General features: G+C 37.3%; 1 protein-coding gene across 2 annotated transcripts in view; it reads left to right on the forward strand.

Annotated features, from left to right (window-relative positions):
- The window catches only part of PCGF5 (polycomb group ring finger 5), a 116,956-nt gene extending 91,775 nt beyond the window's left edge, over positions 1-25,181 (forward strand). Inside the window, exons 7-10 of one of the 2 annotated variants that reach the window (XM_007447036.1) lie at positions 6,498-6,596; positions 9,487-9,576; positions 16,964-17,023; positions 23,501-25,181. In XM_007447036.1, the coding sequence (XP_007447098.1) occupies positions 6,498-6,596; positions 9,487-9,576; positions 16,964-17,023; positions 23,501-23,548 (297 nt within the window). In that variant the 3' untranslated portion in view covers positions 23,549-25,181. The remainder of the gene's footprint in view (positions 1-6,497; positions 6,597-9,486; positions 9,577-16,963; positions 17,024-23,500) is intronic. The other variant, XM_007447035.1, reaches the window with a different exon arrangement.
- The last annotated feature ends 209 nt before the right edge of the window (positions 25,182-25,390 follow it).

Here is a 25,390-nt window from a genome sequence, read left to right on the forward strand (position 1 = left end):
AAAAAGAGCGGTGAAAAGGCAACCTACAAAATGGGAGAAAATATTTGCAAATCATAACTTTAGGGGTTTTTTTGTTTTCTTTAGACTTCCTTTTCTTTTTGAATTTTTTTTTTTATACAGCAGGTTCTTATTAGTTATCTAGTTTATACATATTAGTGTATACATGTCAATCCGAGTCTCCCAATTCATCCCACCAACAACAACCCCCCCACTGCTTTCCCCCCTTGGTGTCCATATGTTTGTTCTCTACATCTGTGTCTCTATTTCTGCCTTGCAAACCGGTTCATCTGTACCATTTTTCTAGATTCCACATATGTGTGTTAATATACGGTATTTGTTTTTCTCTCTCTGAGTTACTTCACTCTGTATGGCAGTCTCTAGGTCCCTCCATGTCTCTACAGATGACCCAGTTTTGTTCCTTTTTATGGCTGAGTAATATTCCACTGCATGTATGTACCACATCTTCTTTATCTGTTCGTCTGTCGATGGGCATTTAGGTTGCTTCCATGACCTGGCTATTGTAAATAGTGCTGCAATGAACATTGGCGTGCATGTGTCTTTTTGAATCATGGTTTTCTCTGGGTATATGCCCAATAGTGGGATTGCTGGGTCATATGGTAATTCTATTTTTAGTTTTTTAAGGAACCTCCATAATGTTCTCCATAGTGGCTGTATCAATTTACATTCCCCCCAACAGTGCAAGAGGGTTTCCTTTTTCCACACCCTCTCCAGCATTTGCATAACTTTAGGGGTTAATATCCAGAATATATAAAGAACTCTGAAACTCAGCAACAAAAATAATCCAATTAAGAATTGGGCAAAGGGGTTAAATAGACATTTCTCTAAAGGTGATATACAAATGGCCAACAGACATATGAAAAGATGCTCAATCAACATCACTGATTATCAGAGAAATGAAAACCAAAACCACAATAATAAATCACCCTTTAGGATGGCTACTATCAAAAACAAAACAGAAAATAGCAAGGGTCAGTAAGGACATAGAGACATGGGAACCTTTGTGCACTACTGGTGAAATTGTAAATTGTGCAACCCCTATGGAAAACAATGTGGCGATTCCTTCAAAACCTAAACAGAATTACCTTATGATCCAGCAATCTCATTTCTGGGTATATATGCAAAAGAATTGAAAGCAGAGTCTGGACACCCATGTTCATAGATGCACTATTCACAATAGCCAAGGAGGTGGAAGCATTCCACATATCCATCAACAGATAACAAAATGTGGTGTATACAGTGGATACAGCCTTTAATCATTCCTCCTTTAAAAGGAAGGAAATCCTGTCATGTCCTACAACATGGATGAACTTGAGGACATTATGCTACGTGAAATAAGCCAATCACAAAAAGACAGATACTATGTGATTCCACTTGAGGTATCTATTCAAATACATAAAAACAGACAGTATTATGGTGGTTACCAGGGCTGGGAGGAGGGGGGAAAAAGGAGTTGTTAGTGTTAGGTTTTCAGCTTGTCCCAGTGAAAAAATTCTGAAGATCTGTTTCACAACAGTGTCAATATACACAACACTGCTCAAGTATACACTTAAAAACAGTTAAGACGGTAAGTTTTGTGTTCTGTGTTTTTTACCACAATTAAAATTGCAAAAAAAAAACTTTAGAAGAAAGGAAAATTATGACCAGTTTTCTTCATGAATACAGATGCAAAAGTCAACAAAATACTAGCCAACTGAATCCAGCAACATGTGAAAAAGGATTGTACATCATGACCAAGGTTGGTTCAATGGTGATATACCATATTACGAGAATAAAGGTGTGAAAACTACATAATCATCTCAGTAGATGAAGAGAAAGCATTTGACAAAATCCAGTACTCTTTCTTGGTAAAAACACTCAACAGGTTATGACTAGAAGGGAACTGCCTCAACCTGAAAAAGGTATCTACAAAAAACCCACAGCTATCATCATAGTTAATGTTGAAAGCTTTTCCCCTTCGATCAGGAATAAGACAAGGATGTCTGCTTTCACCACTTCTATTCAATATTGTGTTAGAGTTTCTAGCTAGAGTAATTAGACAAGAAAACAAAACTAAAATCATCCAGACTAGAAAAAAAGTAAAACTATTTCTGTTTGCACATGGTATGGTCTTATATATAGAAAATCCTTAGGAGTCCACAGAAAAAGTATGTTAGCTAGAAAACAAGCTTAGCAAGGTTACAGGATACAAGAACTAGGAATAAATGGGGAATGTACAATCCAAAAATGAAAGTTAAAAAAGTGATTTCATTTTACAGTAGCATCAGAAAGAATAAAATACTTAGGAGGAATATGTTTAACCAAAAAAGGTGTAAGATTTGTGTACTGAAAACTACAATACAGCAAAAGAATTTAAGAAGGCCTCAGTAGATGAGAGGGCCTTCCATGTTTCTGAATTAGAAGACTTACTTAATATTGCTATGATGGCAGTCCTACCCAAATTGCTCTTCATATTCAATGAAAATTCTAACCAAAATTCTAACTGCCTTTTATGGGACCTGGAATAGTCAAAAACACTCTAAAGAACAAAAACATTGGAGGACAATTTCAAAACCTGCTTCGAAGCTCTAGTAATCAAGACAGTGTGATAACTGGCATAAGCATAGACATAAATGAGTGAAACAGAATTGAGATTCAGAAATAAATCCATATATCTATGATGAGTTTATTTTCGACACGGGGCAAAGTTAATACAAGGAGAAAGAATAATCTTTCAACCAGTGATGCTAGAAGAACTGAATATCCACATGTAAAAAATGAACTCTGATCCCTACCTCATGCTATGTACAAAAATTAATTCACAACGGATCAAATACCTAAATGTAACAGCTGAAACTATAAAACTCTTAGAAGAAAACATAGGGATAAGTTTTCATGACCTTGGATGTTGCAGTGGATTCTTAGAAGTGACACCATCAGGACAAGCATCAAAAGAAAGATAAATTAGACTATCAAAATTAAAAACTTGTGTACATCAAAGAACACTATCAAGAAAGTGAAAAGACAACCTGCAGAATGGGAGAAGGTATTTGCAAATCACATGTATGATAAGCCTTTGTATCCAGAATGTATAAACTGCTTTTACAAGTCAACAACAAAAAGCTAATCTTTTTTTTTTTCTTAAGTGGGCAAGGGACTTGAATTGTATATTTTCCCTGGAGAAATGTCTGATAGCCAATAAGCACATTAAAAGATGCTACACATCATTAGTCATTAGGGCTATGTAAATAAAAATCACCATGAGGTACCACTTCACATCCACTAGGATGGCTATAATTTTTTAAAAAGGAAGGGGTAGAATGTGGAGTAATTGGAACCCTTATACATTACTGATGGGAAGGTGAAGTGCTGCAGCTGCTGTGAAAAACAGTTTGGCAGTTCCTCAAAAAGTTTAACAGAGTTACCATATGACCCAACATTTCCACTCCTGAATACATGCTCAAGAGAATTGAAAACATATGTTCACACAAAATCTTGTACATGAATGTGCATAAGAACATTATTTATAATAGCCAAACAGTGAAAACAGCCCAGATGTCCATCAACTTATGAATGGATAAAATGTAATAAATCTACCCATTGGAATAGTAGTCAGCTATAAACTGGAATTAAATACTGATACATGCTATAACCTGAACAACATGAATGAACCTTGAAAACATTATGCTAAGTGAAAGAAGCCAAACACATATTGTATGATTCCATTTATATGAGATGTCCAGAATAGGCAGTTCCATACACACAGAAGGTTAGATTAGCAGTTGTCAGGGTCTGGGGACAGGGAAGAATGAGTAGTGACTGCTAGTGGGTGTGGAGTTTCTTTGGGGGTGATGAAAATGTCCCAGAACCAAATAGTGGTAGTGGTTGCACAGCCTCACGAATATACTGAAAACTACTGAATTGTATGCTTTAAATGGTGACTTCTGTAGTGTTTGAATTATATTTCAGTTTTTTTAGAAGTCAAAAAAGTCAAGCTCGACAATTGCGTTAGTTGGTGGAGATACTAACCATACCATCCTGAAGACGAGAGAAGAAACACTGTAAGGTGTTTGGGCCTAAAAACAAAGAATTCAATAATCATTATCACAAGAACTAGAATTCATTGAAGTGTATCCTAGAACTGGAAGCCCATCTAACTTGTGACATGGACCACTATCTGACTTCAGATCTAGTCTTTATAACTCTTCTAAAAACAAAGGGATAAAGAGTAAAAAGAAAGCCTCTAGGGTAACCACCTTAGAAGCAGAAAGGAGCCTTTTTGGAACTGTTCCTCTTCTGGCCTGAGTCAGAAGGGACCGGTTAAAAGGCAAGGGGATTGTTCCATGAAAGGGGAGGTTAACATTCTTGAAACACAAATCTTTTCCATATATTACTTCTTCAAATATACAGCTGTGCTGGAATGTTGATTCCCCTCAGGGCAGCAGAGCAGGGTCTGGGCTACACATCCACTGCCCCGGGGGTCTCCCTTTTAACCCTGCTGTGTGTAGTACGAATGTTTCCCTTTCCTGTGTGTGTCATGAAATGAAATGGTTAGGGAAGAAGCACTGCTCTTAGGGTCATCTCTTTAAGGTTCTCCCCACCTGCCTTATCGTCATGTACTGATCGCCCTTAATTGTCATTGCCCCTCTTAAAATATGTCAGCTACTTTTCAGAGAGCTATACAGCAGTTCCCAAATGCACCTAGCTAGGAAACAACAAGGTTAATTTGGTGTAGTTATATTTTTATAGGGAGAGAATGCATAATTGTTATATTTTTATTTCCAACATACTTACAAATCAAATATTAAATAATCCAAGATGGAATTTTGTTAGCGATCGATGTCAAACCTTATTGGATTATAAATTCCAGAAATAAGCTTTTGCCTACTTTTAAAAATCTTTGCTCTTCTGACATCTCTGTACTTACTAATAATTTTGAGAAGGTTATAACTAATGACGCCAGGTCATTTCTGCAGGTTCTTTCAACATTAGACTTCCTCGCAGATAAGAATACACTTAAAGGGTCTTCCAGTACCCTCACATTATTCTCTGACTTAACTGGGACCTATGAAACATGCTAACAATTATTTTATAAGCTGTTTAGAGCAAGAAAACAGATAGGAAACCTTGATGAGGTTGAGATGATGTGAGCAGATAACAGAGAATGTCTATGTATGTATCTATCACTTTGTTTTCACGCTGACTAGAATGTCAGTCTTCCCATTTGAAATGGGTAGAATACGTCTTACTTTAGATGCGACTTTTAACTTGTTTTCTTTTAATGGATACTTTACCATCTGAATTGTGATCAGGTGTAGGTTAGTTTGTAGGGTTTTTTTTGTAGGTTAGTTTCTGTTGGTCTTGGCTGGGAAATATATTTTGCTAGGAATATATTTTGACTGGATAGTTCTACTTTTTGGCTTAGTGAATTAAAGAACATCTCCAAATTGTTGACCTAATTTCCTAAACGTAAGTAGAGGTAACACTTTATACCTTTAAAAAATTCAACTGGGGGCTTCCCTGGCGGCGCAGTGGTTGGGAGTCTGCCTGCTGATGCAGGGGACACAGGTTCGTGCCCCGGTCCGGGAAGATCCCACATGCCGCGGAGCGGCTGGTCCCATGAGCCATGGCCGCTGAGCCTGCATGTCCGGAGCCTGTGCGCCGCAACGGGAGAGGCCACAACAGTGGGAGGCCTGCGTACTGCAAAAAAAAAAAAAAAAAAAAATTCAATTGCTGGGTTTTGTTTTTGGTTTAGTATTGATAACTTTTAAGGTTTGGGAATATAGTTTTGTTTCACAAATTGGTTCATGTTTATCATGTCTACAACCTTATTTTGACTCATTTTGGGTGTCCATTCTAGATTGATTCTTATATTTTAGTGATGTTCAGCCTTAATGAATGAATTAGTACTGCTAACGAAATGCAAAAAATCAAGGCATGTACAACATTGTTTTACCAGTAAAGTACTGCCACAGCCCATCAGACACTGACTGGGCATATTTCTCCCCAACCAAGAGTTCATACTACATGACTTCTAGTTGGTGGGGATCTTGTGGCCTAACTGGCTTCTCTCTGTTGAACCCGAAGTCTCCTCAGAGCCCCATTTGAAATCACTGCTTTAAAAAAAAAAAAAAAATTTTATGTTTGACAGTTTTTTTAATACGCCTCTTTCAAAAGTGACAAAATATTTTATATGCTTTTTGTAACTTTATTTTCAATTAAACTCATGATATATTCTTTACCAAAAGGTTTAGAGGAATGCAGATTGCGTGTTTGCAAGGATTTTCCTAGTACATATGATGGTACATGATATTCTTGAAGAATATCATCTAAGTACCTAAGAATTAGGAACATTTTTACTCACAAGTACTAAAGAGCTCTAAATTGAAACATTTTCAGAATACATCTTGAAAATACTCACAATGATAGTGGAAATGACACCTGTAGTGTTATTAAAAGCGAGGTAAAATATTTTCATTAGTAATCTTTATTTCCTTTAGGGTTTAATGAAGAAATTCATTCGGTGTTCTACACGTGTAACTGTGGGGACGATTAAAAAATTTCTAAGTTTAAAACTAAAACTTCCAAGTTCTTATGAGGTAAGTTAATAATCTAATCTTGATCATTTTGATAATTCTAATCTGAAGTAAAATTCTAATAAATTAATTTTGTGGAAACTTTGGTTACTTTCATGTTAAAAATTTTTGGAATGTAATATTCTATTTGTGTAATCCGTGTTTTGGAATTTAACGTCCTGACTAAAACATGATACTAATAAACCTAACGTTTTGTAATTAGAGGAGATATTTAAATAACATTAAGTATTCTTTTTTTTTTTTTTTTTTTTTTTTTTTTTTCTGGCGTTATGCGGGCCTCTCACTGTCGTGGCCTCTCCCATTTGCGGAGCACAGGCTCCGGACGCGCAGGCTCAGTGGCCATGGCTCACGGGCCCAGCCGCTCCGCGGCATGTGGGATCTTCCCGAAACGGGGCACGAACCCGCGTCTCCTGCATCGGCAGGCGGACTCTCAAGCACTGCGCCACCAGGGAAGCCCACATTAAGTATTCTTGAAATAAATATCCCAGCTAAATGGATACTTTTTTTTTTTAATGCCAGCATGCTTTATGGTATGTCTTTTTCTTTCAATCTGAGACCTTTCAATCCATTTTAATGAATTCTTTATAGACTTCTTTTTCAGAATGTAAAACAGTCTTTTTATCAAAGGGATTTTGTAATGTTCATTTAGTTCTGTAACGTGCAAAAATGATATTTGCTTAGACCTAAGTAAAACCAACATCCTGCATCTGTATACATGTAGTCTACTAGTTTCTTACAGAAGTCAGTTGCCCTGATGTTGATCACAGTACAGCTTATAATGTGTGCAGTGTTAGAGAATGTTTATGACCCTATAGCTCTGGCTGTCCCTTACAAGGAGATGCGGCTACCATGTCTCACCTGCCCAAACGGCAGTCTTGCAACTTGTATGAATTTCCTCTTCCTCCCCTTTGAGTTCCTCTAGTCCCATCTACAACAACTAAAGATCGAGGCTAGCTTCCAGTATAAACAGAGACATCAAAGGAAAAATAGTTTTTCAGTCTTATGTACAATAGTATTCATATGAACAGTCATAGTAGAAATTAAACAGGGTTTGAACATAGGTATTGACAAGTATTGTCTGTATTTTGAGGAAACCTCTGAACCTGACCTTATTTTAAAATGTCTTGCAGATGACTAATTAATCTATGGATTAAGAATTAATTCTTATGTGTTTGGTCCTATAAAAAAATTTCCAGAGATAGTAACTTTTATATTAGGAAAAAAATTGTGAATGTTAAAGCCATATGTACTTGATAAAAGTAAAAGAAAAAAAAAAGATTTATAGATATTAACACAGTGAAATAGAAAATGAAATTGTTTTTATAATTTGGTTTTGCTCTTTATTCTCTTCTTGCAAAAATACCACTTGCAGTTTTATTTCCTTACTTTCAAGTGTGACTCATTGAGTTATTTTCTAGTTTTCAGGAAGTTGTTAGAGCTGAGAGAACTGTTACTCTCATACAGTTTACCGCTGGCACTTACTACATACATTTATCTGTAGACTTTTCTATAGAAAGGATGGAAGGGGGAGAAACTGAATTCACTGACATCTCCTTATCTATCCCAATGCAAAGAACTTTCCCTATGATTTTTAGTAATATTTACTGTTCCCCCCTTATTTTGCTGCCCCACATGTACGGGGATGATTTAATGACATTCCTAACAGCTGAAGCGTCTGTAACAGCACTGGTAGCTGGGGCAGGATGGTTTGGTTTTCAAATGACAATAATGGAAGCTGCGTACCTAGTTGGGAATTACATCCTAAGTAAGTCCCTTTACCTCTTTGCTTATGAATTTATTTTACAGGCAAGATAAAGAAAATAAAACTATCTACTTTGTTCTTTTAAAAGTAAAATGGTGTCTGAAAGACATTCTGAGGTCCATTTAAGTCACCATAAATCATCCAAAAATCAATATAATTTAGCTAATAATTTATCAGTACAATTGGAACGATACTCATTTTAGACTTAAAGTTCAAAACTCCAGTCTCTGTCTAGCCAGACAAGAATTATTTAAAAGCCATTCTTCTTCCTCCTTTCCATACTTTAAACCCTATCAGTTTGCTTTTAATCTCTAGAGAACCGAAATGTTTTATTTATAGGGATCTATAATAAATGCTTGTTTAATGATGCTTTGTTGAACTCGTAAATCATAGCCACAGCTCCTGTGGCCTTGCTAAGGACTGGGGGCAGCAGGGGTTGTTGGGTGGCTGCAGCTCTAGAGCAAAAGTGAGCACTGATAAGTATGACCCTTTTTTGAAGTTCCATACAAGGTGGGAAGACAGCCTGGTAAATATTATGCAGGTTACCAGCTAAGCAGAGCAGAGAGGTGGAGAGCCCTGGGAGATGCAGGCCTGTGGCCTGGTCCTAATTGTTCTGTCAGCTTGAATGCCTTGAAGCCCCCCAAAATCATGTATCCATATCCATTCATTTACCCGCTGCAAATATAAACTAATGCAGAGGAGGAAAGCAGCTCCTTCAAATGAGAGATGAATTCATAAGCCAAATGTGCCATGAGGAATTATAAGGTTTCCACAATTTCTTCTCATTCAGTAAGAAATCACAGAAATATGTCTAAATCTCAAAGGCTGCACAGAGACACAGACTCTTAAGAAAGTTCACGTTGCGTTTCAAAATTAGCTGATGAACTTGAGATAGAGGTATGTGGGACAAGACAGACAGTGATTCATGTTAATTATATCTGAATTGTTAATACCTGTGAGATGAGGCCGTGCTTTTAATAGAAAGATCCAGTGTTCTTCTCAAATAATGGACACTACTTCTATTTTGATATAAGTATTTGAATCTTTTTTGAAATTTGGGGGAAAAAATGTAAAACACTTATGAATTGAGAATTATTTATGTTAATGGATCTGTAACTATTCTTTTTCAAGTTGGATGTGCTGTGCAATGGTGAAATTATGGGGAAGGATCATACTATGGAGTTCATCTACATGACAAGATGGCGACTAAGAGGCGAAAACGTAAATTGCTTTTATATACCTACGTGTATATTTAGTTCTTTACCATTATGTTATTCAAATTTAACAGTTACTTAGACACGTTATTTAAAAAAAAAAAAAAAAACTAGCTTGGGAAAGAAGAAACTGGTTCCTCTTATTGTTTCTCAGCTACTCCATGATAGTTGGTCCCAAGTACAAGGCCGAGATCTGTGTTAGATGTGGTTTTGTTATATTTAAGGTAAGTTTAAAACATCAGTTTGAATATGTTCAGAACTCAGCTAACCTAGAGACGGAGGAGATAGCACTTAGATTTTTTTAAACCCCAGTAAATTATGGGAACTTTTAAGCTCTGCCCTGACTAGTATGTTTAATGGTTAAGATATTTTTTGTTTGTGGTAGAGGAAACAGATAGGGTAGAATCTAGATAATCTTTTTTTCAGGTACCGCCTTTACATTGCAAGTATAAAATCGGACCGAAGGGTAAGTGAGTTTGCAGTGGTTTCTGATGCCAGAATTAGATTGCCGTGCCTTAAGGCCCCAGGCAATATGGGAGAGATGATTAAAAGGAGGAAACTAAGAAAATTTTTTTAAAAACCCAAAAGGAGTTTGTATTTTGAACTGTATCTTTGATGAGGGTTAATTAGAAGGTTCAAGTGTATCTTATCTGAGTTATATGTGACATTGATGTTAGGGAAATTTGAGGGGCTAGGGATTATAAGGCTGATATGTAGCAGTCAGGGATACAGTAGTAATTATGAAAAACACAAAATTAAGAGATGCAGCCTCACACAATTACAGTGGCTCAAAAACATACTTATGTTGAATGTAAACATCTATGGAACTTTTTTTTTTTCCAGAAGAACTGTCTTGGTATATGATACAATAATAAATGAAGCACGTAACTTCTTAATTTGGAATTTTTTTCTATTAACATCCCACTTGGATGACGCCTTCCTTGTGAGGCTGAGTTCTCGTGACCAGGAGGAATAAGTTATGTTCTAGTCCCAGCCACCTACTGGTTGTGTGCCTTGAGGAACTCATGAAACCTCTCTAGGGCTCCTTTTTTTAAATTCTAATTGTCTTTGTATTTGGTAAATTACTACTTGCCTATGACATTTTATATATTTTTTAATGGTTCTACATACATCACTCTCATTTAATCCATCTAACCAGAATGTTTTGGGTACCAAGTGCCGATTACAGAGGTAGTCAGTTCTCTTGCCTGGCCCTGCTGGGGCCTAAATATTGTGTTATTACACATAATAGTAATACCACAATATTGGTATAATTTTAGCTTTCTTTGATAGTTCATTGGACACTTCTGTATGTGTTAGTGCTTGATATCATCATCATGAATAGGTTTGCCTTAAGATTGAAGAGCTGTAACTCATCATCCACTGCAGGACATCTACTGATACTCATTTGTCCTTCACCGGATCCCTTCCCAAAGGTCTCCCACCCTGCCAGTTATTTTAATGTCAAAGCATGAAAGAGCTAATTCATAGAAATTGTTATTAATGAAGAGAAACCAGTCTTTGCTACAGTTATGCTTCTGATTACACATTTCCGAATAGTTTAAATTCCCTGGTTAAGGCATATTTTAATAAAAATTGGTTCAAAAAACTGGTTTAGTACCTTATTTTTATTCAGGTAAAAACAACCAATAAATAGAAAACAGTGCCACATTTCATACTTAGTACAGCAGTGGAGAAGCAGCCCACTTCCTTGTTGCGGCGCACGACAGCCCTGCTTCTTCTTTGTTCTCCTCATCTAAACCTGTCTCTCCCTCAGCCTTCACATTCTCATCAGTTCCAAGATTAATAGTTCCACTTTTCCGGTTTCTCAGACCCACATCCCTAAAGTCAGTCCTGACTAGTTTCATCCATCCTTAGCAAATTCTTTGACCTCTACCGTCAAAATACAGTAATGAGAATCCAGTCACATCTTATCACCTCCTCTTCTGTCACTCTGGTCCAAGCCACTGCCGCTCCTCTCCAGACTTTCTATAAAAGTCTCTTAACTGGGCTCCATGCTTCTACTCTTTTTTTTTTTTTTTTTTTAACTTCTTGAATTTCTCACAGCTATGTGTTTTAGTTTTAGTTTTTGTTTTTTTTTACATCTTTATTGGAGTATAATTGCTTTACAGTGGTGTGTTAGTTGCTGCTGTATAACAACGTGAATCAGCTGTACCTATACATACATCCCCATATCTCCTCCCTCTTGCGTCTCCCTCCCACCCTCCCTATCCCATGCTTCTACTCTTGCTGCCACCTGTGCCCCCTCCCATCTTTACCCAACACAGCAGCCAGAGTGACCCTCTTAACACAAGTTAGAACATGTCGCTTCTGTGCTCTAAGGTATCCCGTACCATCTAATGGCTTTTAGGTAAAAGCCAAAGTCCTTCCAGGGGCCTATAGATGGTGGACCCCACACAGTTTTCCCCAAAGACATCTTTGCTCTTACCCTTTGCTCCCTCCTTCTCACTTCACTGGCCTCTGTGTTTGTTTCCTCTAACGTGCCAGGCTTGCCCTTGCCTCCCCAAATATCCACCTAACTTGTACCCTTTGCCCCCTTCACTCAGAGAATTTTGCTTCTACATCCCCTCCTCAGTGAGGCCTCTGACTTCCGTTTATAGTCCAACCCCTCTCCTGATCTGGCACTCTTAACCCCTTGTCATGCCTTGCCATTCTTCACAGTATTTCATACCGTCACTATGCCTCTTCTGTATGTTTATTGTTTGTCCCCAACTAAAATGTAGCCTGAGGGCAGGGATGATTATTTGTTCACTGCTCAGTCTCCAGCACCTAAAGCAGGGCCTAGTACCGATACTAGTAAGTATTTGTTTGAAGAGTAAATTGAATGAAAGTTTCGTCTTTTATAAGGTAGTAGTTAGGCAAAATATAGCTTAAAGGTCATTTTGTTTATTTCAGTCTGTTTCCCATTTGTTTTCTGTTAAACAAATTCTAAATTTTTGCTTGTGTTCCAGTTAATTAGGAGTTATTATAATTGATGAATTCTGACAGTTGGAGTGAATGGACAAACTAACAATAAAACAATTCTTTCTTGATTAAGCCCCTTCCAGCATATTTATTGCAGTCACATCCTTTCCCATCTCTACCCTTCATTGCCAGCAAGATGCCAGATTGTCTGAAAAGCTCTCGTTACTGTCTCTACTGGCACTGCTAACTGGCTCTGTCTTGGGCTGGGGTCGGCATATTTCCTAAACTGATGACCGCCTTATGGTTCTTTCACTTACTTCTGGTACTTTTTTACATTAAACATTTTAATCTACCTGGGATTTGTTAATTTGCACACACACACCTACAACAAGGCTAAGACTCTAAAACTTATTCTAAGAATCTTTTGCCAGAAATACAATTTATTGAATAAGTCATACTTTGCCTCATTGTTTTGAGATGTCACCATTATCTGTGCATATGTATCTAGACATATGTGTACACATGCAGATGTGTATATCTGTGTTCCTGGACATTGTTTTGTTCTTCTGAGTAGGGCTTAATCCTACACCAGCATATCACATTATAGCTTTTATAAAAATCTGATCACATAACACCCCTATCTAAAACTCCTCAATTGTCCATTTTCTTTGGGGTATATTTAAATAAAGTCCAAACTAACTTAAAAGGAAAACAGTTGGGCCTTCTAGTTTACTTTATGATGTCTATCAGCATCTGTTAGGAAAAAGCTCATTATTTTTTTTTTTTTAATTGTGTTGGCTAGTTTTCCCCCTTTATTGTTTAGGTGAGCTTGAGAATGGCATTGTGACTGGCATTGGATTAAATTTCTTGATTGACTTGGCTGGCATTTGCAGTCTTTTATTCTGCTTGGTGCTGCGGGGTGCCCTCTGAAGTTCTGGACTCTTCTCTGTGTCTCTGAGTCTGTGGTTTTCTTCCCTCTTCATGTTGGATGCCACCTCTGCCTTTCTGGGTCTCTTGCCTCAGGCAGGATCCCCCTTATTCGGATCACCTCTTGGCCTTGTCCTCTTGCTAGACTCCTGAGGGGAACCTCCGGGAGTCAGTTTTGCCTCCACTCCTCAGGAGCAGGACATTTCTGCCTGTGCCACACAGCATCTGGGCCACTCCTCCCCTTTATATCCTGGGATGGTTTCACTTCAGGCTCAGCCTGCTTTCTGTCTTCTGTGCTCTTTCTGGATCCTTGTCTTCATTGTGATGTTTTTTTTTTTTTTTTTTTTTTTTTTGCAGTACGCGGGCCTCTCACTGCTGTGGCCTCTCCCGTTGCGGAGCACAGGCTCCGGACGCGCAGGCTCAGCGGCCATGGCTCACGGGCCCAGCCGCTCCGCTGCGTGTGGGATCTTCCCGGACCGGGGCACGAACCCGTGTCCCCTGCATCAGCAGGCGGACTCTCAGCCACTGCGCCACCAGGGAAGCGCATTGTGATGCATTTTTGAAAGACTTTTATCTTTAGGAATCAAATATCCAGTCAAACTTAGCTAAGTCCCAGAAATTTTTCAGTTCATAACAGTATTCGCACCTCAAGATTGGTGTTCATCTTTTGCTTATTCGTGGGAGAAAATGTACCTTTTTTTAAACCATTGCTTCTCAAACTTTAATGCAAATCACAAAACACCTGGGGAATCTTGGTAAAATACAGATTCTGATTCAGTAGTTCTGGGGTGAGGACAGAAATTCTGCATTTCTGACAAGCTCCCAGGCGTTGTCTGTGCACCTGATATTTGGGGCCACCAGTTGAGTAAGATGATTTTAGGGGACATGGATCCATGACCACTGACCTGCCATGTAGTTTCCACATCCGTAAATTGAGGTGTAGAATTGAAGAATTAGACCTCAGTTTGGAAGGGACTTATTCGCCAATCTAATTACATGGATTCTGTTTATAATATCCATGCAGTGTTCATCACATTTTTGAAACATAAATGGGATCATATGTATTGTTTTGCAGCTTCTTTTTCTCATTTGTTAATACGTCTTGTGGAGAATCAGTAAATTTTAAAATAATTATTTGTAACAAGTTGATAGTATTCCACTTGTGTGGCTGTAGCATAATTTGATTAAGATACTCGTTTGATTTGACTCGTTTAGATTTTTTTCAAATATCTTGACATTACAAACAATGCTGTATTCCAGTGTATATATTTTTGCACATGTGGAAGCATATTTATTGGCTAAATTCCAGATGTGGGTTTACAGCAGAGTATGCATGTTTTAAAAATTGTCCTCTAAAAAGTTTTTAGCAGTTTATAGTCGTACCAATAATGTGTGAGTGCCCATTTTCTGATACCCTCACCAACACTTCATATTTTCAATTTTGTACTTCTTGTGTGAAGTTTCTTTCCATATCCATTGCCCCTTTTTTCCATTGTGAACTTTTATCTTTTTCTTACCGACTCCTAGGAGCTCTTTATGTATTCTGGATATTCATCTTTTATTATGTATTTTGCAGCTATTTCCTCCCTGTTGTATCAGGCTGCATAGTTTTGCCTCAGTTTTTTGGTCCTTAAAATTGGGGTAATAATACCTATCTTGAAAAATTTTAGGAAGAATGAAATATTATATAATAAAGTACTTAGCAGAGTGCCAGACATAATAAATGTTATTTTATTAATAGCTTATGTATGTTTGCTTTCATTATTATTATAATTCTCTCCTCCTACACTTAGTCTCATGTCTGCAAGCTAACTGTTAATATCTCTGTCTCTTCAGCCTCAGTTTTCACCATGAACTCATGTTCTTCCTGCTTACCTTTCCTTGGGTAGGTTGAGTACCTACTCTCAGGATTCCCCCTTTTCCCAGATAATCCTGGTTGGTTTTATCTCTTCCAACAACCCCTGCCAGTCCCTACCTAAAGTTACTGCACCACGTTTGCCTTGCTTTGCTTTCTTTGCATTACCAAGCAATTTTAGGAAAAGCAAACGTCTACCTCGACTGATACCAAAGAGATTAATAGGAAACAAAACAAAAACAAAAGCAAAACAGTGAAATTTGCCTCTTTCTACCCTCTTTACTTGTTAAATTTGGGACTTGCATAGTTAGGCAAAGTCTGGTAGGCCGCAGTGTGGGGAGTCTTCGGAGAGAAGGGGGAAGGTTGTCAACGCTAGCAGTGCTGGGTGTGTCTTACAGCATATTGATGAGCCCAGTACAGAAATTCAAGGACTAACTTCTAGGGAAAAAATTGCTAAAGTCTTTCAGGAAATGGAAAATATCTAAAATTTTATTTTAAAAGCTACCAGTATATTTGTTTTAATAATTGCTTATTTAAATATTCTTCCAAAGTATATTTTAAAAACCTGCTCTGGGATGTTAGATTTATCCTGGTTAATTTGTATCTCACATTTTTTTTTTTTTTTTGCGGTACGCGGGCCTCTCATTGCTGTGGCCTCTCCCGCTGCGGAGCACAGGCTCCGGACGCGCAGGCTCAGCGGCCATGGCTCACGGGCCCAGCCGCTCCGCGGCGTGTGGGATCTTCCCAGACCGGGGTACGAACCCGTGTCCCCTGCATCGGCAGGCGGACTCTCAGCCACTGCGCCACCAGGGAAGCCCCATATTTTTAATCATTTTTTTTCTGTTTTGAAGAAGCACACGATGTTGAATTCATATATGCATAATTTTAAAGTGCGTTATGTTTCATAATTCCATTACGGTTCAAATGTTTATGCTTAATAAGGGTTCAGGATAATATTGAAAAATCAAGATTTGGGAATGATTTTTTTAATATGAATGGTTAACCGTTAAAAGATGGTAGATTTAGAAATGAATCTACTCACTAGTTTAAAAATATGTTAATTCATTGATTTACTCATAAAACATTTGAGTGGCTGCTATGTGCCAGTTCTGTGCCTTAGCTCTTAAGATTGCAAATATGAGTAAGATTCAGACTCAAAGAGCTCACAATCTAATGCTATTAAAATAGTTATGGAGACTAAGAGTCTAATCGGAGGAATATAAAGAACCTAATCTAAAACAGAACGTGGATCACTTACAGGCTGAGGCAAGTTCCCTGCCCCTCTCAGAGCTCTGAGATCCTCAAACAGTGTTCCCTCTCCGGGTGGTTGAAGAGATCTAGGAGAGATTACTCACAGGAAAAGTTGGAAGAAAGAGGGCGCCCCTCCTAGATTGAGAAGGCGAGGGTTTTCTCGAGGGAATTTAGTATTTGAAGAGGAGATCGAAAGGATAGGTCACCGTTTTGGTAAATATTTGCAGAATATTAACAAAACTCGTATCTAGAGACTAAAATAATTTCAAGCTAAAACTTACCAGTCACTAAGTTATTAAAGACTTTTTCCAAAAACAACTACCATATTTTGGAAAGTGTTTACTTAATCATGTTGACTCATGTTTGACGTTAAAATATTTTAAATATGTATCCAGTTGTGGATGCCTCTTATCTGATGAGTTCATCTCCTCCGCAGTTTCGGTGTCTGAACTGCTCAGCTTCGCAAGTCTGCCCTCAGGATGGCCCTTTGTATCAGGTAAGAGGCACTCACGACTGTACATAAGACCCTCTGATGCCTGCCTGCCACAAAGGTGACTGCTTTCACCCCAAACTCAAGTTCCTAAGACATGTAACTTGGCAAAACTAAGACTTACTTGAGCTACAAAACTTCATCTTTTCCACTTATATCCCCAAAGTTTCCCATTATTTTAGTTCTCTTGAATTATCTTTTTAATTTTGCCAAACTAAAAATGAAGTTATAAATGTTAAGGCCATTATTTATGCGTCAGGAATTGTTAATAATTACCGGTTTCAGCCCATGAGAAATCTCTGCTCCATATTGGATCTCTGCTCTATACTTAACACTTCTTTGTGTGTGTGTGTTTTTAATTAATCATTCACCCACAAGTGAAAGATAAAATGCCAGATTAGGTGAAGCTAAATAACAGCAACAGCTCAATGCAGTTGTGAGCTTGCTTACTAGGCCCTGTCCTAAGGACTGTACTTGAGTTGCCCCTTCTAGCGCAGAAGTGATAGTGAACTGATTTAGTAATTCACTGGGCAAACGTGAACATACCTGAGAAAAGTTTATCTAATATAAGTACATTTTAAAAATTTGGAAAACAGAAGAGACTAAGTGTAGAATAGTAAGGATTACTGTTGAGTATAGAGATGATCTATGATCAACCTTAATCCAAGGATTAACCATGGCATTTCTTAAAAATCTCCATTGTTCTTTTATCCCAGAAATTAAAGTAGTCTTCATAATTATTTCCTTGGAGCCAAGAAAGGAGAATTGTAATTACATAACAAACTTAACTAGCAAACTTTCCTCTGATGTTGCAATTTTAGGGTTGGGACAAATAAATATATGCTAAGTATTAGAAGAAGCCACTTCAAATCGAAAATGTTAAATTAGCATTTTATCTAGAATTTCCCTCAGTCTCATTGTCAGTGCTGTGATTGTGGAAATCCCCACACTGTCATTAAAATGTGTGTTTCTTAATACACACTTTTTAAGTCCTGTTGTTTTTAGTAATGGAGTAAGCACATTTAGCAACTATAAAGGCCAGTAGAAAATCATTTAGAGAAAAAAAACCATCCTCCTTATATTATGCAATTGAGGGTGAGGGGTGAGTAAATAATATAAGTGAGCTGGTGAGATATGCGTAGATGTTTCAGCTGACTTTAGCTTCACGGCTGATTTTGAGATGAATTGTAGTGATGCTCCTGCCTTTAGTTATAACTCATACATACATGGCTTTTTGCTTTTACTCTTGGCACTGATGTCTATTTATTTCCTGAGAAATAAAGATATTCTTAAACTCTGATCTAAAGTTTTAGAGAACTAGAATAAGACCAAATTTTCAAAAATCCACACACACTTCCTTTTCTAACTTCAACACTTCATTCATTATAGAGTGTAGTCCTGTCAGAACATCTTTAGCCAAAAATCACCTAGAAAATTTCAAGGAAAATATTATCACTATTATAAGAAAGTATTATTATATGTGTAGCTTTATACTATTAAATTTTTTAATTTTGTGAAAATTTCATGAAATAGACAGTTTTCTAGGAAAATAATAGTGGACCAACATTCACCCAAGAAGAAAATGTAAATCACTAAATTATGGAAGACATAAAAAAAATTAAATTACAGATACCTAAATATAAAACTACTTTTAATGGTCACGTTCTCTCATATTTTCAAGGAATAGATCATTCTCATTCTAAATTGGTTTAAGTCATTGAAAAAGATGGAATTTTTCCAAATTCATTTTACAAAGGTAACATCGTGAAAGCAAAAACTGACGGAGAACCTGCAGTTAGTATCAAATCTTATTTTGAAGATAAAAGCAAAGATGATAAAAACATACTAAATATACTAAAACAATATGCTAGAAGAGTAATAAACCAAGACCAAGTAGTATTTTTATCAGAAATGCAAGAATGGCTTCATGCTGGGGAGAGGGAAATTATATATATATTATCTCCTAAAAACACTAAGTCAAATAAATACTAGTAGATGCTGAAAAGGCATTTGATAAAATTTGATAAAAGGCATTTGATAAAATAATTTTCCCTGCAAGCTTCTTCTTTTGAAAATTTTCAAAACAGCAACAAAGTTGATGTAATACAAAGGAGTATCATTTACTTTTACTTAGATTTACCAATTAACATTTTGCTACAGTTTTTGCCCCCCTTTCCCTTTCTTCCTCTTCTCCTTATCTCGTTAATCTCTTTATAAATATATCTATTGTTTCTTTACGGAGCCACTTGAAATTAAATTGCACGTATCATGACAGTTGACCTCTAAATACTTCAGCATATGTTTCCTAAGATCAAAGACCTCCTCATATGTAACCACAATCCCACTTTGCGCACAAGAAATTTAGTACGTTAAATATTATACTGATGTCAGTTCTTCCCATAATTAAATTATGAAGTTTAATATAGTTTCAAACACATTTTTACCAGATTCTTGTTCAACTTGACAAAGTCAGTCATTCTAAAGTTCATCAGGAAATATAACTTGGTGCCCTCTGGTCAGTCCCATTTTTAAATGAGTGATCACGGGGCACATTCATGGCCACCTACTGAAATGTATTTTAAAGCCGAAGTAATTAAAATCTGGTACTATCTTAAACATAGACACATGAATAAAAAGAATAGCTCAGGAAGATGAATCTATCAAGAGTATTTCAAATTAGTGGAGGGTAAAAAGATTAACAAATATCTATTGAGCCCTTAATTATGCACTGGGCAATCTTCTAGGCCCTGGGAACACAGAAGTAAAAATGAAAAAAATTCATTTCCTTCATGGAGCCTATACTTTAATGATAACAGATGAAAGATAAGTGAGTAAAATTTATAGTGTTAGAAGAAAAATTAAAGTAGATAAATAGAATATTTTAGATAAGATAGCCAAGGGAAGACCTCTTTGAGTTGGGGATTTTTGATCAAAAAGAAGTGAGAGTAAGAGCTGTGCGTCTATCTGGGGTAGGGCCCTCTAGGCCGAGGGCACGCAGTGCAAAGATCCAGAGATGTGGTCGTGTCTGGTGGTTTGAGGGCTGCAAGGCGGCCAAGGGCCTGGAGCAGAGACAGTAGTTGACCGGGTATCGGGGAACTTGGAGCATAGATGTTGGGGTGGGATGTGATCTAGTAGGGTTTGTTTTCAGTTAATTGTCCTGAGACATTTGGCGGTGGTGATGGGGTGGGGGGGATTCAATCCATACCTCCCATCATAGGTGTTTTTCATGGCTAAAATGGTACACATTAAAAATGATACCATCAAAGATCAGGAAGAGAATATAGCTAACTAACCTCAGAGTGAGGATGGCCTTTCTCATTGTACTTGTAAAAGGAAAGAAAACAAACCAAGTTGACTACTAATACTGAAAAGTACATGGCAAAAATACCGTAAATAAGGAATATTTGCAATATATGACAGAAAGATTTGCTGCCCTAATACGTTAAAGAATCCATACAAATCTGTAGGACGGAGTTCACGTTTCCATAGAAAAATGAACAAAAGACATGATAAGACAAATCACAAAAGAAGGAAACACAACTGGCTGGTATAAAGATGGTTTACTTATTTAGAAGTCAAAATGGAAGCAGAAATAAAATACTATTTTATGCGTTTTAAATTTCCAAATTAAGAGAGAGGAAAGGAATAGTACTCATTATTGATGAGGCTACTGAAGAATGAGCACTCATATTTCTTTCAGAAATGTAAAAATAGAACAACTTTCTTAAAGTCCAGTGTGATAGCATTTACCAAAAAGCCTTTTAAAATGCTTACGCTGTCTGAATCAGCAGTCCTACTTCTAGGAACCAACCCCTAAGGGTGCAGGGGAGATAGGGTGGGGAGTGGGGAATAGATCATTGGGTCACAATAAATTTATAATAGCAAAAAAAAAGAAATAAACTAAAATATGCAGTAAAAGATTTGTTGATAATTTATTGTACATTTCTATAAAGGTATATGTAGCCTTTAAAAATGATCATGTATGACCATATTAAATACTGTAGAAATAAGTTTATGGAATTTTTTTAATGGACAGAATTCTTTTATGGACAAAATTATTTACCAAACAATATGTGTAGTGTGATTCCAGTTTTAAAAAGAAAAATAATGTAGACAAAAAGACTAGATGGATGTACATTAAAATGACTGTGGTGGTTATCTTTGGGTGTGGGATTTAAATGATTTTTTTTTCTTGGTTGCTTTCTATATTTTCTAAATCTAAAACCAAGTTACTTTTATGGTAAATTATTTTTTAAGAAAAATAGTACATCAACCAGTCAATTTTTATCATTTTCTAAAATTATCACATTTGAAATATATATACTTTGGAAGTATGGATTCTTTTAGTAAATGATGAGACCGAGGACTGGCAGTCTCCACTCAGCGTAGTCCCATAATACTAAGAGGAGTGATAGGCCACATTTCATTACAGTGCGTGCAGTGCCATTTTACTTCAGAAGGCAAACTGAAACACAAATAGGACTTAAAGTATACCTTAACCATTTCCAGTTTTGTAACACCAACAATTCTTCAACTTCACGTTGTCATAGGACACACACACACACACACACACACACACACACACACACACACACACACACACACACACACACACACACACACACACACAAATGGTTACTTGGAGGAGAAGAGAAAACCATTTTCAGCCAAAAACTGAGAAAATCCCAACCACTGACAACCAAGCCATTTTACTTCCCTCTCTTCCTACATCCTCGTAGAATTGGTGATGGATTCTTCTGTGCATGATGAATGGATTTTTGAACGAGGGACTTAATTATTTGCAGAAAGTATGCAGATTCAACAGGAATGGAAAGCAAAGCTAGAAAGATTATAATAATGAGAGGCAAGCTCTGGGTTGGGTCAGGTAGGATGGGAAGTAGGTTAGGTTAATACGATGTCTAGGTGGCAGTCTCCCAACTCTGCCTGAACTTCAGAAAACCTAGGGAGTTTTGTAAAATACGGATTTCTGTGTCCCACTCACAGATATTCTGATTCAGAGGGAACAGAAAAAAGTTTAAATGAAAACAAGGAAGCGGGCTTCCTTGGTGGCGCAGTGGTTGAGAGTCCGCCTGCCGATGCAGGGGACCCGGGTTCGTGCCCCGCTCTGGGAAGATCCCACGTGCCACGGAGCGGCTGGGCCCGTGAGCCTTGGCCGCTGAGCCTGCGCATCCGGAGCCTGTGCTCCGCAACAGGAGAGGGCACAGCAGTGAGAGGCCCGCGTACCACCAAAAAAAAAAAAAAAAAAAAAAAAAAATGAAGCAAAATTTAACCACAATAGATTTAGACCATGGAAACCCTGAGAGACTGTGACTTTTACTCCAGTCCTCAGAAAACTGTAGGGCATCACCTTACTTCTTAAGCTGGGAACAGCAAGATCTAGGAATTTTCATTCCTACCCTCCAGTCCAACTCTGAGCTGAATGGTGAGAGAGACTTCCCAGGATGTAGCATAGCGATGATACCTACAGAAACAGTCATTTTCAGGGCTCTGGAATCTCAGGCTACCACTTTTGTCTGTAGGAAAGAAAGACAGGATTTTTGCATTCACCTACACAGAGACAAGGGGGGAAACAAGTCAGTAGCCATCTCAGCCCTTTCTTGTTTTCATAAAAATAGCTCCTGGTAATTTCATTTTAAAAAGGGGAATCTGCACCTTTAAGAAAAGGAAAACCATTGTTTCTTCAGACCCTTTCTGACTTTGATGTTTGAGTTCTATGTGATATGACAAAACAGGGGGTAAAAAAGACACAGAAGTAGCAGTGTGGCTTTTACCACAGGAAGCTGTTTCCTCTCTAGTGCTGTATGTTGATGTATGATACCTTCCCTACGTAGAGCAAAACAGAAGGACAGTCTGAACCATTCCGTTATGTAATGGTTAAGTCCAAATATTTAGTAGTATCAACTATTGAAAGGAGGCGGTTTCGTCTAACAATTAGTTACTTGTTTTTCAACATTTTTTAAATGACAGTTTTAAATCCTAAAAAGAAGTGTCAAAGTTAAGATGTGTGATTTCTAAACACCATCCCAGTTTTCCTAGATTCATAGCAGGAGGTCTCTGTTAATTCGTGACTCAATGGGCTCTCAAAAACAGCAGCCCTGACGGAGTCCAGCCTGCGGGCTTGTCTTGTTCAGCTCCACAGGTGAATGCAGGTGAGAGCTTTCCATCCTCCACACAGGCCCTGCCTCGCCCTAAGTATTAACATAAGTACTATTCACATATGCAAGCAGTATGACATCTGCGGGCCTTCCAGCTTGACCTTTGTTGCCAGTTATGGAAAACTTGACTGATTCTAGAAAATAGTAGCCGTTTAAAAATGCAGTCTTAATGATAATTACAACCTTAATTGTCGTAATCACCAGGAAATACTGTAAGCTATAACTGCACGTTCTTAAAGTCTTTTATGTATAATCTATATTGTTTTTATATCAACAGTCTTATTCATCATCTGTTTTTATTTTATAGTCATACCCCATGGTATTGCAGTATCGACCAAGAATTGATTTTGGTTAGACCACGGGGCCTAGATCCCACTGAATGAATCCTGCACTACGTGTTTACTCATCGACAGACTGCACAGTGAACGGTGTGTGGACTGGAGGGACACAACCAGATTTTCAGCATGCGAATAAGGCCATTGTCTGTCTCTAAATTGTCAGTTGCATTTTTGTTGTTTCTATTAAGAGCAAACCAAGTGCCATTCTGCTACTGAACCATCTGCATAAGGTATCTGTGCTGTCTCACAGTGTACAAGTCATGGTTGAAGTCAGTTAGGTGTGCAGCCACGATCCAGCCTTCTGAATATTTTGCTTGCCTGTTCCAAGACTGTTCTGTTTGATTACACTAGTAATATGGCTCAATCTTTGTGGTGTTGCAGTTTTCACATACTTACTATTTGATTAATTCTTGTTTAAATAGAGTACTGTACAAGGAACTAATAATTATTATATCTTGAAATTATTTTGTATGGGAAATATATTTAGAAAAGTGGTCCTTGAGCCACTGTCCTGTTCTCAATAAGCTTTTTGTGTGCAAAATAGTTCACTCTTGAGTGTGCAAGTCCTTTGGGGAAGAATTCCAGTTGTTCTTTACATTAGAGCACATTATAATTGTAGGCATTTTGAGTCATCTGTCTGTGTAGTCTACCAGTCGCACAGGGAGGGCCTGTTCACCCTCCAGAAAACGTACGTGACTTCTTGGAGAGCTGAAGTGAGATTCACAACCATTTGAAATGTTGGCAGCTGATCACATTTACTTCTAACAAAATTAATGTGTAAGTGAGGTTAATCTTTCATAATGCCTTATGACGAGCGGGTGCTGCCTCTTGAAATGTCATCGCCTTCATGTAGCCCACTTTATGTGTGCATTGTTATACTGTGGCTCTTATCTAATGAAGTACATTGGTTCCCTTTTCAGTTGGCCTTAGGTGTGTGTCACTGTGGCATGCAGAAGGTTATGATGATTTAAGTATTAGGATTTTTAGAGCAGGTAACATTAGCTATTTTATGGATTTCAAAAATCTCAAAGCAATTGTAGATTAAAACTGTTAGTAACCTGTCACATTTCCAAACCTTATGTATAAAATAGACAAAATGCAGTGTAATAGATAAATATGCTAACCAGAATTAATGGTTTGAGGATATTTCATTTTAGATCCTGTAGTAATCAGGGGGAAATGGGATTATATTATTGTTTTACACATAAGTTCTTTAAGGTCAGAGCTATGATAATGTCCTTGATTTTGCATTTTTTTTAAGTCTTCCACTCATTTTGAGATGAGTCTGCAAGTCAAAAAAGTCTTGTCACCTTAAATTATATGAAGAACTTCATTTTAAACCTCTTAACATTTACATTATTTTTCATAAACTTCTTTGGAAATTGTTTTACTAATTGCTTTGAAACTTGGGCCTATTTCCTCAGTTTCAAATTTAACCTCTGAAATACTTAGGAAATAATCTTGAAAGTTAGGAAAAAATATTTGTTCTAGAAATCTGACATGAGCACAATCTGTGTGTTACACACATAGTTTTTATACTGTATACATAGTAGATGTGCTACATTTTCCAGTAAAATGTATCACAAGGTAATGCCTTCTGAATCTCAACATGCTTCTTAGAAATAAAACAGTGTACGACCAAGAAACACATACAAAATACAGCTAAATCTTGATGCATTTCACAATATAAAAGGCTGAAACTTCATAATTATCTTTTCCTTATATCTTTGTTTTAAGTCAAAAAGTCTAAAGTTTTCTGTTGTTTTTGGCCTGACTTGTGAAAAAGGTTATGGCAATACTTTTAAAATTTCACTTTGTTAGACTGTGTTTGTGCTTGGAGGGGCTCACAAAGAGAATTT

Source organism: Lipotes vexillifer, unplaced genomic scaffold, assembly GCF_000442215.2.
Source record: "Lipotes vexillifer unplaced genomic scaffold, Lipotes_vexillifer_v1.1 scaffold1240, whole genome shotgun sequence".
NCBI lineage: Eukaryota > Metazoa > Chordata > Mammalia > Artiodactyla > Lipotidae > Lipotes > Lipotes vexillifer.